We start from the raw sequence: 20,464 nt of genomic DNA on the forward strand, positions 1-20,464 counted from the left end.
CTAGATTTAGCAACTTTCATTAGAAAAGCATTGGCAACACTTGTTTTTATATTGGATCATTTTTAAAATCCAGCATACATTTCTCAAGATTACAAACACTAGCTTTAACAATTGAAATCAGACCTTTACTGAAGCTGAACTGTGAACCATCGTGGATTGTTCCTCATTTTAATTGTTCTATTGAGAATTGTGGAACAATTAAAGACTAGTTTAAAACATTTACACCTGTACCTTCATCTGTAAAACAGAGAACAACAGCAAGAAGAGAAAGTAGGAAAAAGGATATGGATGCAGTCCTGCCTGTTTATCTCCATGCTCAGATCACAGATGGGTAACAACAATGGACAATAACTTCCCTGGAGTTTGAAGCCACTTTCTTCATAGTAAATGAAAACGACAATATATTGAAGGACTTACTGGGGATTCCTGACACGAGTTTCAGGGGTCTCAGCACTCTCACAGCTCGCAGTGTTCGCAGGTCAAAGTCCGAACCCACCGTGGCCAGGATTCTGTACACACACACACACACACAATCAATAAAAACAATTTATATCTCTGCAATACGATGCAATATTATATCACTTGGGTGCTGATAAAACCTTTACAGTACTGTATAGGGTGTAAACTATTTTTGCGACTTGTTTATTTATTAAGAAGTGTCAAATGTCAATGAAAAAATGCCAACCACAGCCAAACCTGACATCTTTTTCTCTCACCAAAATCCAAATATATTGAACCATCAAAAGATACAGAGAAAAGCATTTCAACGCAGGCATACTTTGATCACATATGTCCGATGACATCATTGCTCTTACCTACAAGCCAAGTAGCGACATACGTGTGTGTGTGTGTGTGTGTGTGTGTGTGTGTGTGTGTGTGTGTGTGTGTGTGTGTGTGTGTGTGTGTGTGTGTGTGTGTGTGCACTAGCCACTGAGACACAGCTGGCAGCCCTCATTACAGGCTGTACACAGAGGGAGAGACGTAAGTGCTCCACTGAAACATGCTCAAGGCTAAGGAGAGGAAGAGAGTGAGGGAGGGGGGGAGGCTAACAAGAAAGAGAGGAGGAGAAATAAAAAATTAAGAGTGACTGTAAAGAGATGAAGGTTAAGTGAACTGCATCCAGGAACAATATTAATTTGCTCTGGATTCTGAGAGGGAGACATTCCTGCACATCCCCTACTCTGGTAAAGCATCGCTTCATAGGTTTCCATGGGGATGATATGGATTTTGACTTGTTAACACATTGCTGAAACAGGTTTGGGGATTGTTTCTGTCTAATTGATGCTGTGTGCTCCAGACACACCCTGTCGGGGAAAGGTCATTATGCACAGAGTCACTCGATATCAGCTTTGTAATGCCGGTTTCTGTTCCGTGCAGCTTTCTCGCTGTCATATATGACCAGCAAAGACGGAGACACAATGATGGATCGAGAGAAGCCTGCCCTAGTTTGTTGACGGAAAGAGAACTAACCTGATAATCAGGTTTGATCATCTGAATTGCCATTTCGTTTTCCCTTTGCTGGAAAACATAGAGATGATTCAGGATGCACGTTTTAAAACCACAGCTGAGAATGAATTATATTATTTATAACATCCCAAAAGGGTTTGTTTTTTTTAAACCTCTTAGTTAAGTACCACCGGGAGCCCCTAAGCAGCCACAAAATCCTTGAGGGTACAGTAGCTTTTATATGGGGGGTAACATACACTCATGGCTGAATGAAAGAAATCCAGCACACACACACACACACACACACACACAGAAAGAAAAAGTAGAAAACAAGAAAGGTCGCTTATCGCTCCCTGGCTACCAGTTGGCATGGCAACCGATAAAGCACATTTGTGCTTCATGGGAATTATCGTCGTCTGCGGGGGTGAAAGTGCCTGCTATGTAATATAGAATATATTGTTTGATGCATATTTCATAGACAGGCATCGCAGTTGATCAAATAGTCGGACAGTGATGGATTTCCAAATGCTGCTTTTTTTATTATAATTTTCTCATTAAGCTTTTTTATAGCATTTTATCATTTATAGCTGCAAGTAGGGAATCTTGATTTAGAAATGAGCGGTGAGATGAAGGACCAAATGAAAGATATCAGAGCTGAGGATGACTTAAAGAAGACATATTGATGTCGACTGCAAAATAGTGGAGGAAACATTAACATCTGTATGCTCATGCAAACAACACATGCATTCACACTTACACAGACTTTACAACTAAGACTTAAATAAACATTTAATCTGTCTCTTTCAATGGTGCTGAACCCACTCAAGCATGTGTTTATGTCTGTTGTATTAAAACAGTCACACATAGTAGCTGGTCTCAGGTCAGGATCTTCCAAAGAATACATAGTGGATCAATAAAGCTGTTCCAAATCAAAGCTCCTCCAGATGCAGCTGAGAAATGAACCCTTCCTCTGCTCACATTTGAAATCTACTCTTTTAGCATTTCTTCTGACAAAAAATATTAAATCAATCAAGTCTTTGTCTTCTCTGTGCAGCGCTTTGATTGGCTGTTAAACACTACATGAAATAAAACAACTAATTACAGTTGGAGCGCCACATATAAATAAAAGTCCTACACGATAAAAACTGAATCAAACTAAAAATTAGATTGTTGCAGTCGAGAAAACGTGTACATCTCCTGCAGCGTTCAGTATCCCAGAATTCATTGTGCCAAATCAGTTGTTAAATAGAGCAAAGTCCAGATGCCAGGATGGCATGGGCGTTTCAATTAGAGGCAAATAAAATGAATGATGGCCGCGGAAACAACGAAACAGAGTGGCGTAGGTTGCTATGGCAATACACAAACATGACAAACAGTGCATGTCTGACTGAGATGAGTTCCTAATCACCAGAACTGAAAACACAAAACCACTGAACTGAACAGTTTACGGCTCAGTTTGTTTGGTTTTGCTGAAATCTCTTGAGTTGGAATGAACTTGGTGGAAGGTTCACATCGGCAAATCCTCCAGATGCCACCTGTAATAGTCCTGCACTGTCCAACACTTCACAGAAGTAGTGTCCTCATGTTGGCACTTATAAGTCTGATGACATTCATCGCACATCAAAGACGACGCCCAGTTGGAGCGATGTTCCCTGTTTGGACCGAACGGAGCCAAACATAAAAACCCTCCTCTGAACCAGGAAATAAAGATAATAAAAATGACAGAAACAAAACAACATGAAAGCAATTTACAGCGATTGGTGACATCTCTGACAGCGGATGCCAAGACCATATGCATAATTAACACCAATTAAAGCTACAAATCCCCAATTTTAAATTTCCTGTGACTTTAATGATACACCACCATTTTTCACTCCCTCTCGATGGTGCTGACACTTTCACACCTAGTCTTCCTCTTGGTCTACATTTCAATACTTATTATTATACTACAACAAGTAGTTCTGTGACTTCTACTACAGCTGCAACTACTACTTGCACTAATTGTACTGTGTTACTATGCAAACACACAACCATAGCAGTACTCCTTTTTTTTATAGCTGCTTTATATGATCTAAATACTGTATACTCATTTCTGGTCGGGATTAGTTTTTGCTCATCTCAATTAAAATACATGAAAAAATAATCCTACTCTGGTGGCTGGAAAAAATGCATAAGGTACTAAGTTGACATGGTTGCATTTCAAATGATTTGCACATTGAAATGCAACCATGTAACAGTTGAAATTTGATGAATCGAAAACAGGATATAAAAACATGCATCATCACTTTCTGCTGTTTTTTTATATCCTCCACAATCAATAACTCACTTTGTTCTGCTAAATGTGCACATGTATGTGTGTGTGTGTGTGTGCGTGTGTGTGTGTGTGTGTGTGTGTGTGTGTGTGTGTGTGTATGTGTGTGTGCATGTTTGCATGTGAAGGGATGATTTGATAATTGTGTAGACAGACAGTTTGGCCGGGAGCAGGCTGAAGAAAAAGCAATGAGTTTTAATATCCCTTTATCATCACAACAATATATCCGTGTGGGCGCCAGACACCGGCACAGGAAATATGGAGGGTGATGCTATCGTCTGTCACTTGCTCTCACACACACACACACACACTCTCACACACACACACACACACACACACACACACACACACACACACACACACACACACACACACACACACACACACACACACACACACACACACACACACCTGCCACCTTCCTCAGTATTATCAAACACAGGTAAAGTACGCCTGAGCAGGTTTCTGCTCATCCTGAGGGTCTGACCACAAAACAAAACAACAAAAATGCATTTGCAAAGACATCCATGCACACAGAGGATTTTCACATTAGTGTGCGACTGTGATTCAGGAATAAAATAAAATAGAACTTAACCTTGAAGACACAATGGCAAAACAATGAAGTGTAACGTAGCCGATGACTGAACACAATATTTGAACACAGCACTTCCTGTTAAATATAACGCTTTCAGAGTGCTAACGTCGCAGCTGGGTGTGTAAATACGCAACTGTCTGCCAACAAGTTAGCAATGTTCAAAGGCAAAGACAGGGCTGTTTGTTTGGCAGCTTTAAAACAATATTATATAAATAATAACGACAATTATATTCATGAATATTACTTTAACTTGGAAAGAATAGAATGACATTTTGGCAAATGCTCGCTCTCTTGCCAAAAGGTGACTTTCATTGCTCAGTGTAAAGCTACAGCCAGCAGCCAGTTAGCTTAAACTTAGCTAAAGACGGTAAGCAGGGGCAAACAGCTAGCCTGGCTCTGTCCAAAGGTAAAGGAGATCTACCTGCACCTCTAAAGCTCACCAATCAACAAGTCTGTTTAATCTGTACAAAAACTGAAGCATAAAACCACCATGTTGTAAAGACTCAAGAGTTTCCTTTTAGATAACGCTCATAGTGAGGGCCGGCTCAGGCTCGCCTTGTACCAGCCCTTTAATTAAGCTGCTATAGGCCTGGACTGCCTCTGACACACTGAGCTCCTCTCTCCTCCTCTCTCCCCCTCTGCCTCATTCCTGTCTCATTAATGCATCTTACTCACTTGACTTCTTCCCAGGAGTCTTTGTGCTTTCTCACCTCTCAGGTGTAGCTGGACCGTCGTCGTACCTGCTGCCGTGGCCCTGCTCGACCCCTACTGCTGTTACCATTATTAATCATAATAATTAGCTGCTGTTACTACTCTCATGAAGTGTATAATTTCTGTCGTAACAGACTATTTTATTATTATTTTGGTGTTTATTCTGTACGCACACAACATCTTCTGTCCATTCTGGGAGAGGGATCACTCCTCTGTTGCTCTCAGTTGAGGTTTACACCAGTTAAAAGGTTTTTTTACTCCCTGGACAGATGATGTTGTATAATATATATATATATATATATATATATATATATATATATATATATATATATATACATAAATATAAATAAAATAAAATTGAATTGTTGTGGATGTGTGTGATTTTTAGGAGGAGGTTCATTTTTTTAAACTTAAGAGTTACTTAAAGGGGTGGCTGAGAATGTAGCTGAGAAAAAGAGGGGCAAATGGAGAAAGGCGCCCTCCTCGTGGGGCTGAGAGATGCAGTTTAATTGCTGCGACCCTGCCCAGCTGGGGGCCGGAGGCTGTGATTGAGTTCTTCACACATCCTTGTAAGAAGAGACGGAGGCTCCCACAGGACACAAGAGAACATGGTGCTAAAAACCTGACTGAAAAACAGCCTGTCTCTCTGTCTCAACATTACCAGCTGGTCACAGACTGTCTGTCTCTCTGCATAGTGAATATATTAGTTCAATATGTGCTCGTCAAGCTGGTGCTCTCGTGCAGCTCAGGGGTGAGAATTAACTGATCTAGTCACAGTCAACGGCAGCGATCTAAAATGACTTTTTAGAGTGCAGGACTTTACTGGAAAACACAGTTACAATATAAGCAGATAGCAGTGGGAGGGAGAGCCACTGGAGGAAGATTTTTAACTGAAAAAAGAAAGGTAGTAGGCAGTAAGGTGCAGTAAGCAGCACATTAGGGCAATCACTTCACTTCACACGGTTTGCTTCCTGCTGGTTTGGTAACCGAGTACAGGCAAGACAAATATATCTGTGTACGCAATGTAGGGATATGGAACAATATCACTGTTGTAAATTTGTAAAAAAAAAAAAAAAACATTTTTAGTCATGAAAGTTGAAATAGTTACTGTGGTCTCCCAGAGGTCTACGATAGAACCTCATAAAAGTACAGAGACCGAACAAAACAAGGTGTATAAACCAGACTGTCTCCGGTACAAACAAGGACGCTGCTGTATATGTGTGTAGATTACGTTATTGTAAGTGTTGATAGAGCAGCTACAGTGTTAGCATGGACCTCCTCCAATCGATCCAAACTCCATCAGAAAACAAGCATTTTAAAAGTGATTTGCTTATTTATTATCTTGCAGACACACCTAACAATCCATGACTTCAGACTTTTCACAAATCCTCTTCATGCAACTATTTCAGCGTCCTTTTTATCCATTTATTGCAATTAGATCACAACAAAATTGTTTGTTGTGCTTCATGCTGCTGTAGTAATCCAGCCGAAGTGCGTCATGCTATTCACAGTGAAAAAAAGCTTTTTAAATGCACAAAGCACCTCTGGGTGTTTCTCCCTCAGACAGGATGATGTCTAGATGGTATCTGGGACTTCACATCATGTACAAAGCAGCAAGAGTGTTTGTTTCAGCCATGATTGATGAATTGTTGGTGTCTTCATGGAGGTAGACCCCTCTCCTCCCCAGGTGCACGAGTGATGCAAATAAACGCATCTGATCCAGCGGTCAAACTTGTGCAACAGAAGGCAAAAATCTGCTTCAAGTTTGGTGTGAACGCACCTTTAATCACTTTAACTACAGCACCGTCTGTATGCAAGGCCCAAGTCCTGTCTGTTTACAGTTAATGACCCTTTAACAGAATAACTATTCTATAGCATCCCTAACCTGATGACTTTTCTCTTGTCTTTCTGTTTGTCTCTACAAATATGCATCAGTGTCTCGAGGATTACGTTCACTGTGTTGTCAAACGTTATTGATCTGCTCAAAACCCACAGGACATTCTCTAGGCACTTTTTAGCAGTAAGCCTGAAGGTTGGTTGGTCCATCGGTTCTTCACAACGACTGTCCAGATTGCCATGGATTTTGGTGTTGACATCCGTGTTGCCCAGGGGATGATTCCTACTGATTTAGTAAAAAAAAAAAGAAAAAACGTCCATATCGTCAAGTATATCGTCAAGTATGTCACCATATCCTGACATGACATTTAAAAAAAAAAGATTTCAGCAACATTTGCTGTGGCTGGATAAAGTGATCTGGACATAGATACCATTAGATCATTTTGCTACACAGCTTATGCCAGGGTATCTATCAATATCTCTGCTTGTTTAGGGCCATTAATGGTGTCAAAATCAGGGAGCAGTCATTTTACAGAATATTCAAATTACAGGATTTCAATGTGTTGAATTGAGCTGATTTTCCAGGGATTTAATTCACCAGATTAATCCAAAGCGCAGTCACATCTGGTTAAAACTGTGTCTGACATTCATTTCCTAGATTAGAACATATATGGTGATATATAATTAGACCCGATAGATGAGTCACCTACCTGTCTGTTTTTTTTTTTTTTTTTGTCAGTGTGAGTCTCAGAACTTGGGTGTCAAAGCAAAAATTCCAAAGTCAAGAATGTATTTCTATTCTATTTTATTCAAAAGAGTACATTGATATGCAGGCAGACACGCAGACCACCCATAATATAGGAAACAGACCTCATCATTAGACACAGACCATTTCTTGCCAATTAGATCTCATCAAATAGGAAATGAGGCGACCAATCACGAGACGGGCGTCAGCATGTCACATCCTGTTTGTGAACAGAAGTGCGCTGTGCATCTGTGTGTGCGTGTGCATGGTGGTGGGCCGTATGGCCATGACGTTATATGATGTGAGTGGACAGCTGTGACAGAGTCAGGAGAGCAAGCATTTCCCACAATGCACATGAGGACAGAAGGGGGTACTCATGGACTCATCGGGGCTGCCAGAGCCGCTCGCTGTCAAACATGGCTGCAGTGTTGTTGCTGTGCACGCACACACATATACACACACACACACACACACACACACACACACACACACACACACGCTTCCTCCTTATTAGACTCATAAACAAGACAGAGGAAAGGACTTTAAAAAAACAGCTAGCTCTCATCCTTAGGCTAGGATCTAATGTAGCTCTGATTTTCTTGATCAATCCTGATCAGCTCAGGACTGACAACCTCATATTCCCTTCCAGCCAACACAATTGGAAAAAAAATGGCCAAAATGGCGAGCCGCGTATGGAAAGTTACTGAATGACTTGATTAATTATTCAACAGGGGCAGTAATTACTGACATTACCTCATAAATCCCCCAGGGGGAAAAGCCATCTGACATAATGGCTGCGTTAGCTGTGCAAGAGGATGTAGCCGGCAGGGACATTCCAGGTGTGAGAACTTGCATGCAATGCATTGTGGTACATGTAGGTACTACCGGCACGCCTCCACCAGCAGGTGAACTAAGCTTTCTTATTCAATATATCCCAATTGACTACATTCATCAACACTGATAGGACATAAGGTGGACAGTCTTCCATTTAACATTGCTACATGGTTTTTTAAATGGATGGTATCTATTTCAATATAAAGCATTTTCCTGACCAAATGTTTAAATCAGACAAAAAAATAATTCTTCAAAATCGCCACCTATAATGTGAAGTAACAGGTATTATGTACAGTCCACTTCTCGTTCTTCATCACCCATCTTTCACTCTCTCTTCTAGCTAGTGTAACAGATGTTGAAGTTCACATCATAAAAGCATGTTTAATACTTGGACACAGTCTGGTCGGATTCAGGAGACTGATATCCCTTTAATATGGGGTTGGCTCTCATGGTTCATGGCTTTCATGTTTCATCATTGTCTCTGTGCACAAAGACAGCTCCATGAAGAAACTGTTTTCTCACCTTTGGGATGAACACTGAAACACCGACCCAGGTTTTACTGCCTGGGTCCATATTAGAGTGGACGAAAGCCCAGTGTCTGTGTTTGTGTGTATATATAAAGCGTTTCAGCATTCAGTGTGTCAATATTAATGTTGGAAGCACATCTCTGGACGAGTGCCAACCAACACATTACTGTGGAATTTTTAACCTAGTTCATTAAAGCAAAAAAGAAATGCAGAATGACTGCTCGGGTGGAGGTTTAAGATGTGTTATAAACAACACAGGAGGTGTAGAGTAGGTATTCCCCCAATCCCCTCCCCCGTTCTCTCCTTCTCCTCCTACATCTGACTGCTAATTAACCCCAGTAACGAATCCCAAGTTGCCAAAACATGGTCGTTACTTTCCACGCTGTAGATGTCTGAAGTGAGTAATGACAGAGCTAGAAAGAGAAACACAGTGAAAGGGAGGGGAGAGAGAGAGGCTGCTGCAGTGTTAGCCCCCCAACCTGAGCCTCAACCAATGACCACAGAAAACAACATTATTTTCTTCTTCCCTCCCACTCAAACCAACATGAGCATTGTGCAGAGCTACTGAATACTAATTCTTCACATTTTTACAAGAACATGCAATTACCTTGTGTACACAAAGATGAGAGGTCTGATTCGAACGCAGCAGAAAATGTCACATAGTCCCTCACAAATAAAATAAATACATAAATGCCAAACCGGGCGTACTGCGGTCGGACCGCGCCCATCTTGAACTCAGCCTTCGTCGTGATGTCAATGCGTAAAGATTTGAAACCGAGGATGATTAAAGGTCCCAAAAGTAGTGGATCCAAACAGACCCACTTAGAGAGAGAGAGCACCAGCAGCAGCATGAGGCTCCACCAATTAATGAGCAGCTGTGAGCCGCAATAAGTTACTTTTTTTCCTGAATGCCACAGTTTCAATTCTCTCTGCCTCAAACAGAATATTTCTCTCCTGTGATGAAATGCGTGAGACAAGAGACGAGTGGAGCCATGAAGACCTCATTTAGAGGCTCTGTGATAGAGAGAGCTCTCATTAGAATTGGTTTGGTTGGCTGTTTTCCTAAAATCATCAAACTTTTAAAAGGAAAAACCTGATTTTTTCAAGTAGTTATGGTGCCCAATAAAACATTTAGCCAATGTTGGAATGAAAACGTCTCAGAGGTTTTCTTTGCTCCATCAATGTGGTCAGTGTGCTTCATGCTAATTCAGGACTGTAATATGTTGCCTGTTCACACTCCAAAAATGACAAAACGTTAAAAGTTACCGTGTGTGCTGTTCTAATCTAGTGGTGAACAGCAGCAATTCAACAAGAAACAGGGACGATGAAGGCTGCTACCAATATATGGATATTAGAAATCCTGTTTTCAAACTTTTACAAATGTTTCATAGAAGCAAATGCATTCAACACATTCATGAACTCAATACACGCAATGTATTTTGGTGAGTTACTCGTTGCAAACAGAAACTCCACAGGGCTCCTTGGAATAACTGATGCTTTTGGTCACTTCGGGAAACATATTGAACACAACATAAACAACGCTATGAGGCATTGAATGACAATGAACTGAATGGCTCTATAAAGAACAGTAGAGCCAAGGGAAGCTGCAAATTCAGCTCATACTTCTCCCATTCAAACTGTCATTTGATACATTGTTATTAGGAAAGTATTGATCAAACTCATGATTTACAGCACAAAGGAAGTGTGTAAACCACTGTGGAACAGAAGATGGATAGCACTTTTGTTTTCCCTGGTAGCTATCCGTGGATATGCCCAGGTAGCAGGAATGGCGTACTGTAAATTGGAGTAATTTGTATTGTAATATATCAAAATGTAATATATTATTACATAAATTGTAATATATTACATTAAGCACTTGCAGCATTATAGTGGGTGGTGAAAGGGAGACTGCTATTTGTGTCCCATGCAAATCTAAAAGTAAAGTACGTTTTGTTACATGATATACTACAAGACGTCAGCTTGGATACTGAATGCTGTTGATGGACGCTTGTTCCCCAAAGCAAGAGAACAAGGAGCTACTCAAAGCAACGGAAGTAGGTGGAAAGACAGCTGGAAGATCTCAGAAGATGAAAAATAAAATGACTGCTTTCCCTTCATACAGCTGCATTCATATGTGACAATTTAAAGATCTTGTGAGTACACTAACTCCTAAAACAGACCACTGTGACTGTCAGCATTCATGCCATTCTGCAGAGTATTCCTATGCTGTATGAAATAAGGACACAGCTTTAGTCCTGCTTCACTTTGGTGATCGTGTTTGGAAAACTTCACACATGAAGTCCAGGTGCTCCATTAAAAGCAGATCAGATAACCCATCATCACACATGGGTCCAAACAGGAAGCAGATGTCCACCGGATTTACTGTGCATTCAGCAAAGGACACAAATAGTAAAGTGATGATAAGCCTGGCAATCTGTCGTCCTGTGGACACGTTTCAGCTCAAGTTTTGATGCTCAAATCTGAGAATCAATATCGTCATCAATAGTGTCGTAGTAATCGAAGCATAACAAGAGTATCATAGACGTACAGTAATCCAGCCAGTGAGAAGACCATATTTCCACTGTATGCAGCGTTATTGTTAGAGGACAGTTCCCCCCAAGGAGACATCCTGACATGATGTGCTGTGATTTATGTGTGGGAATCCAATCAAGGCCAGCCTCCAGAGCTGAATCCTTTCTGGAAAGCTGCATGAACGTGACATTATGGAACACATCCGCTGCATGGGTAGACGTCCATTGTACAGATCATTAGGTACACATAACACAATGTTTTCTGTCTGTACTGCATGTAAGTAAAAAACATTAATAAAGAACAACAGAGGGAAAGAGCAGCAGACACAAACATTAATAAAAAGGTAAGGTTAATATAAAGCCAGACAGTAAATATATTGTTGAAATATTTGACAGAATGTTTATCCCAGCCAGACGAAGGCCTGTAACTGATGAAACTTAAGATTATGTCTGTTTTGATTAAGATGAAACTGAATTATGTTGTTCCACAATTTACGCCAATACTGTAAATCACATATCAATGGGAATGCCCAATAGAGTAAGTTATAAGACAGCAGAATACGGAATGAATAATGGAACGATGATTACAGCGAGAGGCTTTCTGTCTATTTTCATAGCAATATGACTTATGATTCTGCTGCGACACAAAAGAAACTTGAGATTCTAATTTTGTTTACTGAGAGTTGTGATTGCCATATTGATTGCAATGCATTTGCTTCTCACGTTTTTGGTCCTGATTGGTTTTTCATCCCTTGGCCCCTTGTGGTTCCAGAGTCTCGACTCGTCACAACAGCAATCATCATCCATCTGGAATTATCGCTGACCGAGACACATCCTCACATTGTAACAGCATCAGCTAAATATGGTTACGGAACGTTTAAAAAACATTTCTCATTTTCTCCTTTAATCTTATGTCTTTTGACATTTTTGTGGGGAACAGAAACTCTGAACAGCCAGGCTGTCACTCACAGAAGTGTAATCAGTGGGAGATCTGTCTTTTTTGGAAGAGAAGCTCCCTAATATGCAGCCACTGTTGCTGAATTTGGATTACTGTCACACTCTGTCACCAGTCCCTCTTTCTTATTTGCAGTAAGCTTCATCATTTTGACAAAAAAGCAACAGTACTATAGTTTTTTTGTTGTTATATAAGATCAATTAACTTAGCTTGTAATAAATGTTCCAATCGCCGCTAATATATATTAAGAGAATAGTTTGGAGGTAACCGCTGATTAAAGCTCATTAAATGTGTAAATTGTAAATATTTTGGGTTCTTTAGTCACGCAGCTGGAAAGGTGAAGGCACAGACAAATAAGCACCGAGTGTGACAATATAAATTACAACAATTATGCTAAACATTAATAATGTTTTTATCAGAACAGCTGGGTGTTAACTAATTAAAAAAAGAAAGATTAGTATTATCAGCAAGTATGTAAAATGTCATGAGACAGGATAGTAATTAATTTATGCAGATCCTGAGGCAGTCATAAATACAACGAAGTAAAGAAGGAATGATGGATATTAAAACATGAACACATAAAATGTTGGTGATTTTGATATCTAAAGATTAGAGGGAAGATGACAAACGATTAGGAGAATGAAGGAGAAGTGATCTACAGCATATAAATGATACACAGCACCATCTGACTGCTGTTCACTTCAACTGGTGTTCCTCTGCCCACAGAGAAGCACAGGCCCAATCGAAATGCAGGCGGGGCCCTGCACCAACAGAGGAAGCATGACTCACATGCAGAGATAATATACTTTATCTTGGCACCGCTGACGGCTGAGACATGCACACTGTTGTGTTGTGATGTTTGGGTATTACAGTAGTGTGGCGTTACAAATATTTGGCCTTTCTGCACATGTGATCATGTTCATTTTGAGCTGAACTAAGAGGGAAAAATGCATCGCAGACAGAAATGTAATCACAACCACTATGACTTATGGAGAATGAAGAAAGGACAACATCTTTCTTTTGCAATGCTGTCTTATGGGGAAAATTATAATTTGCCTTCAAAACAGTCATCTTTTCCATTCAAACCATGGGTATACTCTAGAAAGGGGATACAACTATGAGATACATCCTCATACATCCACGTATGGATATCTTATCAGAATGTATTTCTTATTTTACATGTGTTCTCCTACAGATATCCAGCGACACAAGCAATGAGTGCACCTGCACAGCAGATCCCGTTTAGGGCAACAGAACGACTTGTGCTGAACGTCCATTAAAGTTAAATATGTAAGTTAAAAGTAAGGAAAAATAAGCCACTGTCCATTTGGTTTCACCCAGGACACGAACAATGATGTCCTGGGTGAAAGTCCTGTGTTGTCTGTGTGCCATTGACTTCTTGCCCATGCTGACTCTCTTGCTTTTTAATATAACGTCACCAGATTTCCTCAATGGCAGGCCTGGCTCACAGTTAGGTTAGGTGTTCACACACCACAGTGCATTACGCTCTGCAGGTGTAAGTATGAACCCTTACTGAGAACAGCCGGGTCTGTGGCGTGGCAGGTGTATTGCTTTCGGGCCAAAGGAAGCACAGATACGCCGTTCTCAAGAAATACAGGCCCATTTTGAACAGACAATGCACTTGTTTTGCTGTTAGAGATTACATATATTATTGTTGGTTTGGGAATCAAACCTTTCAAATACAGGTCCTGGATGTGGAAGGAACAAGAGAAACAACGGAGGAGCAGACACTGCCTTCATCTTATTTTCAACAGCACTACATGAGCAGCAAGAACCGCCCTGAACATTTCCTTTCTAAAAGCCTAAATTGCAAAAACGCACAGTTCAATTCAATTCAATTGACATTTCAGTATAATGTATGCATTTGTTGGTTTCAAGTTTCAGTGAATGCTGGAGCTCTCCCTGATTATTTATCAATTCATTAAGGGAGAGTGCATAAGACGGGAGTGACCTTACATGGTCAAGGTGAGTGAAGGCCAGATTTCATAGAGGATCTGATCTCTGAACATAAACAGCTCGGAGGTTCAGTTTGGTTTGCACATTCACCAGAGGGCCTCCGAAACTCATGTTCCCTGGTAACCAGACGTTGGACCAACTCAGTCTCAATAGGATCTGACTGAGAAAAGAGAATTAAGTGGAGCGAAGCTAAATGAAATCTGCCGTGCTGCAGGCGCCCGGGGTTTTTATGGGTGACAGGCGATCTAATCTATGCTAATCAATTTACTCTCTGTTTACAAATGACGTTTTTAAGCAAACATAACGATCACGGTAAAGCACGGCAGATATGAAAGTAATACAAATCTGTCCACAAGTGAAATAATACTGTCTGAGACCGTGAACTGTATATATATTACAAAAGAATGTTGTGCCAGACAAACGACCAACGAGCTCCGTTAAACTTCATCACAGCAGACGTTTTGACTGATCCCTGAAGGAAAAGCACAGATGAAGGTCTCACCCAGAACCGGCTCAGACCAGTTTGGTGCCCTACAGCCAAGATAACTGGTGCCCCTTGCATCGCACCCAATTCTAGTCCCATCATCGCTGCCCGAGCTCCTCACTTCCACCTTCTCTCACAGCCTCCACTACACTGGCATTAACTAAATCTCCCATCTATTTGTGTCTTTACAGCTAATCTGTTAACCACTCACTAACATACATCACCTGGAACAAGGAATGAGTCCTCTTTGGATGCAAGAAGTACCGCTCTGCTCTACCCGTCTCTAATCACTTTACATGCTTTTACTGCCGATTTCATGTCCGACCGCCTTCAGGATGTTTATCATGACAAACATCGATTATCCAGCGCAAGAAGGGAAAGGCCACAGTTTAAACGGTGAGCTGTTATTTATTTACATTTTTATTTAAAACAGTCTTAACATCTGTGCTCCGCAGGCCAAAGCTTTGCAGCACATGTGCAAGCCGTTATAGCTGTATTGCTATGTCACACCCCTCTCAAAAGGCAAGGGGAGATTTAAAAGCATTGAATTATTGACTGTACTGGTTACATATTGCCCATTCACAATCACGCCTGGATGGGGAAGATAATTACTCTCTCCATCCACTGTTGGATGGGAGATGTGAGAACTCTTCAAATCTAATTTCTATAGCGATGAGAGAAATGGAGGGATTATATGCAACTTTAACTTTGACATTATTATTAAAATGTTCATTGAAAGACATTATTAGACATTATTTATGGTGTGATGTTTGTAAGTGTGTTGAATACGACACGTAGGACAATATTTCCTTTGACTCCTGTGATTTGAAAACTGCAGGAGGTGATGTTGTGATGTCAGTAACATTTCCATTAACTGTGCAGCTCTTCTTCTAAGGAACACACTCATTTCTTGATAAGAGGACAGACGAGATGTAATGTAATGGTGGATGTAACTCCTGTAGTTGATTATGTGCCCACACAATTTGATCTATTTGGATGGGGAAATTAATATTAATAAATCAATATAAATGTTTACTTTGAACCCATCATCACAGCAGTTAAAGTTGTCGTACCTTTACTTTAGGATTAGCCCAACACCAAATGCAATTTCAATCTTGTTGTAAGTGCACTAAATTGGATTAGTTTTGATAGATATTATTGGACCCTGTGCATGAAATAAATGGTAGAATACTCCATCATCTAAATAATCAATAGCTGCCGTGCCTTGCTTGCTCTTTCTGGTGCTAAATATATGGGGAAAGTTGTCACGACAAAATGGATAATACGATTTTACAAGCTAATTTTAGCAGCACTGAACAATAAATCATTCCAGCTATCCGTTTATGATTCACATGTGTTCTCAAAGGTTTACATCACAGAGGAAAAGAAAACAGAGCGGCCGGATCTTCAACATCCTCTGGAAGACCAAAGAAAAAACATGAATCCGGTCTGCCAAGAACACAGTACACTCAACTAATAAGTAGTATAGTTGTATAGTTTGTATGTGTTCTCTGCCCACTGTTTTATTTTATTATAGTCATGTTGTCCCACCTCTTGCTTAAGATTTGAGAAAGATGGCGGTTGGTTCAATATAGGACAGGACAAACCATTTTTAACAATACCATATATTGCCATACCATACCAAGATCAGATTTGAAAAATGTTTTATATATACTGTACAATAAGCAAAAACGTATTAAGCATTCATGTCCACCTATATTTTATGATGAGACTTAAATATATAAATAACATGAATATAATTAACTATAATTGCATGCATTAAGCGGTTAAAATGGCATTCACACACACACAGACAGACACACACACACACACACACACACACACACACACACACACACACACAAATAAAGTTATGGATGCAGCTATAACCAATCAATGACGAAAATGAACCTGTGTGGCCAGTTCTGTTCTGAACACTATCACCCATAAATCACCTTGCCTATACAAGACCATTACTGAGAGCTATTAACTACGCAGTAATCAGCCTTCAACTCATTAGCAACGAGAAGATAAATCAACACAGTGGTTGGTGCATAATGGAGACCTTATCACAGGAACTCGAGTCAGCCACGGAGGCAGTGGAGGAAGGCGTTACAGAGCTAAAAGTGGCACAAACAATAGTAACTACAATACATTTAGGAAAACAACGGAAGCAGTTTTCCACCCACTGACTATTGCTTTTAACAAGTAAGAATGTGCAAAAAAATATCTCACAAGAAGAGAAAATGCTTTGATTAACAGAGGGGTTTCAAAACTGTAACATCGGGTAAAGTGGCTATTGATCCTATTTTAATAAGGACCACAAAGCAATGGATATACAGTTTATATCCATTTCTATACAGTATATATACACGGTATAGCAGCAGTGGTTTAAACTGGACAGCTACTGAAATTCCTTAAAATGTCTGTATATAATTATCTCATAAATAAATATCCAATTACCTCACAAGTCCTATAACCTTAAACCTAAATGTGTTTATTTGCAACCAGATGCCATCCCCTGCTTTATGGTCTATTTGACTCTAAATGGACCATAATTTACTAAATGAACATCATGTTGTATTGAAGAAGGTTGAGACCATAAACTCATGTTTAAAGTAATAAACAGACTTCCATATAATCTGACCAGAGGAGTCGCTCCCTATTAGTATTTTCACGGAAAAACGAATGCAAGTTTAAGGCACTTCAGCATTCAGATATGGAGGTTGTTTGGAGTCACTGTTTTTAATCACATTAAGGTAAATAAATGCAGTAAAAAATACTACAATGGAAACGTGCACAAAGACCATACTCTGGTCATTTAAATTCATTCTTACAGAATACAGCACATGTATGTTTGTGCTTCTGCTCCCTATAAAATAAAAGAAGGTGTTTGCCCTTACATCAGCATTAAAAGGAAATATGATAAATATGATTCAAATAGCAGCTTTGGACTTGAATATTATATAGAGCGTGAGGCGGTGAGTCGGTCCTGGTGGCGTCAGGAGGGTCCGGGATCAAGGTTGTGATAAATGAGATGGAAAATGAGCAGGTTATGTTTGAGGGAGTCCTGGGAAGTTCACACCTGTGCCTCGTCTGCACTCAAACAGGTCCAGACAGACGCCGCCAGGCCCGGGGACCAGCAACACACACACACGCTGACTGCTGCATGTCATAATGTTCTCTGCATTCTGACGGAGGTTCCTTCCTGATTAATTACATTCAATATCTCTCCATTAGTTACACTCCAGCGGCAGCACCGTAGCAATACATTATCCATCTTCAGATAGCCGAGAGGGCTTGGAGTTATAAAAGCAGCGAGGGCGACGCCACGGAGGGCGACAGGCACACGAAAAAAAAACATTGCCCACACGTGCACAAACAACTTGTCAGCGGCTGTATCTTCTCGCCTTTTGCCAAACCCTCCCCCCCTCCTCCCCCCCGCTCATACACTCTTAATGTCTCGCTATTATGTTGGTGAATTGGAGCTGAAGGGAAAGCGGGAAGCCTCGACACAGAGCTGCTAATGCAGAGCAGCAACACTAACATGTCGTGTTCAGGGTCCGGGGCCAAATCTACAGGCCATGGAGGGATAGATGGCACTGGCACTTCATTCGACACATACTCTAATAGCACCCGAGTGGCCTTACAAACACCACCACAATACAATACAAACACAACACAGCTTATGGAGTCCATTGAAGGTGGACATTACTGGAGAAAATCAAATTAATGATAAATGTTGTATATTTCAGCCCTGTGATAGTCTGGCGACCTGCCCAAGGTGAACACTGCCTCCACCCAACATGAGCTGGGATCAGCTCCAGGCCCCCCACGACCCTGAATAGGATGAGCTGTGGTCGAAAATGGATGGATATTTCAATCGTGCTCCACTTATCTCATCCGCTTATGTGTTATATGGTGGAGACCAAACCAGAGGTAAAAGGAGGGGGAATATTGGACCCATTCAACACTACTATGTCTGCTGGATGTGTAGATAGGCAGCTGTCATTTGTCATGCTCACACAGGTTATAATTTATCATTCTGATTGGCTGCCAAATTTCAAGTCATATCTAACATAAACCTAATAGTGTGTTCACACCAAATATAGAGCGACTTTTTCGTACTGTAGGATTGCATACAAAGACAATGCAAAGACGTGAAAAGGTGCCAATTTGCACGAGCTGAAATATTTGTACTCATCCATGTCGCGCTGTGTTGCAAAATCCTCAAAGTTGAGATTCTCCTAATGTCGTCACTGGTGTCCTTGCTTCCTGACGTTGCTGAATCAGAAACCAGAACTCATATTTGTACCCAGACCAGACGAAACCACAGACCATGTCGCTGCCATATTTGTCTAAATTACATATTTTGATTTCTGATGGAGCACCCAAGTGGCATCACCTTTATATTTTTATTGAAATTAATTAATGATTTGTTAATTGTTTAGTTTGGTTTTATACAGCTATAATAATGGGGCGTGTTATGGCTACAATCCACTCACATGTGGTTTCATGACATCATAAAGCTGTCTAGATACATCATTTCAAGTGCCGTATTTCAAGTTCCAGGGCTACATAGCAGGCAACTTAGTGTACCTTTTAATTAAATCCAAGCTTCTTAGGACTTTAACTATTATAGTCACAAGTGTTGTTAATCACAAAATCTAAAAGTGACATCTCTGACCAGACCACACTGATGGGATTCTTACATTTACGTTTTATTTCCATTAAAATTCTGATTTCATTACAGAGGGGGCAAAATATATGAGGAGAGAAACAAGAAGAGGTCCGACTGACAGAGACAGAGACAGAGGTGAGAAAGAAACGGAATAGAAACGCGACACGAGTTCACAGGAATTCATCAAATCAATCAGCTGGACGTGTTTAACAGCTGGCAGTGTGCCTGAGAGCTGATGTGAGTGTTTGTTTCAATCCGTTTGCCAGCGTCACAGCCGTTGAAAACACACAGAGCCATTCATTATCGAGTGGATTCATTTTACTACAAAATGAGAAATCATCATCATTCCATATTTTACAAACCTGATCCTGTTTTTTTCCCCTCAACAAGGAATATTGATTGTGAATAATGAACTTCATTTGATTACTCTCAACACACTGATTTCTTGTCAATATTTTCCCTCGACAATTTTCTCTTTCTCATTTCCATACGCACATTTTTGTCCGGCACCTGATTTCCCCATGGAGTTGTTAATCAAACAGAAAGCTGTGGTGTCTTTTTTTTTGGTCAAGCTGCTAAAATGTGTCTTTTTTTTCTAAGAATTAATCACAAGAGTTACAGAAAGGCGTGTTGAGTTGAACAAAAAAAACAAAAAAAACCCCACCATTCTCCGCCAAAGAAGAACCTCATGACCCGTGTGTGGGGGCGTGGGACGATATGAACATTTCATGTCACAATTATCCTGCCAAAATAATTGTGATTCACAATATGTTCCTGATAATCATCTAAATATGCTTAGAAATCCTAAAAAGGCACCAAAACATAGTTTTT

The 20,464-nt window shown here is 40.4% G+C and overlaps 1 protein-coding gene across 6 annotated transcripts in view; it reads right to left on the reverse strand.

Annotated features, from left to right (window-relative positions):
• cacna1bb (calcium channel, voltage-dependent, N type, alpha 1B subunit, b) overlaps window positions 1-20,464 on the reverse strand; it is a 151,109-nt gene that overhangs the window by 92,663 nt on the left and 37,982 nt on the right. For all 6 annotated transcript variants that reach the window (XM_084035038.1, XM_084035035.1, XM_084035039.1 and 3 more), the window contains one exon: window positions 418-509. In XM_084035038.1, the coding sequence (XP_083891164.1) occupies window positions 418-509 (92 nt within the window). The remainder of the gene's footprint in view (window positions 1-417; window positions 510-20,464) is intronic.

This window comes from Eutrigla gurnardus (assembly GCF_963514095.1).
Source record: "Eutrigla gurnardus genome assembly, chromosome: 19".
Lineage (NCBI taxonomy): Eukaryota > Metazoa > Chordata > Actinopteri > Perciformes > Triglidae > Eutrigla > Eutrigla gurnardus.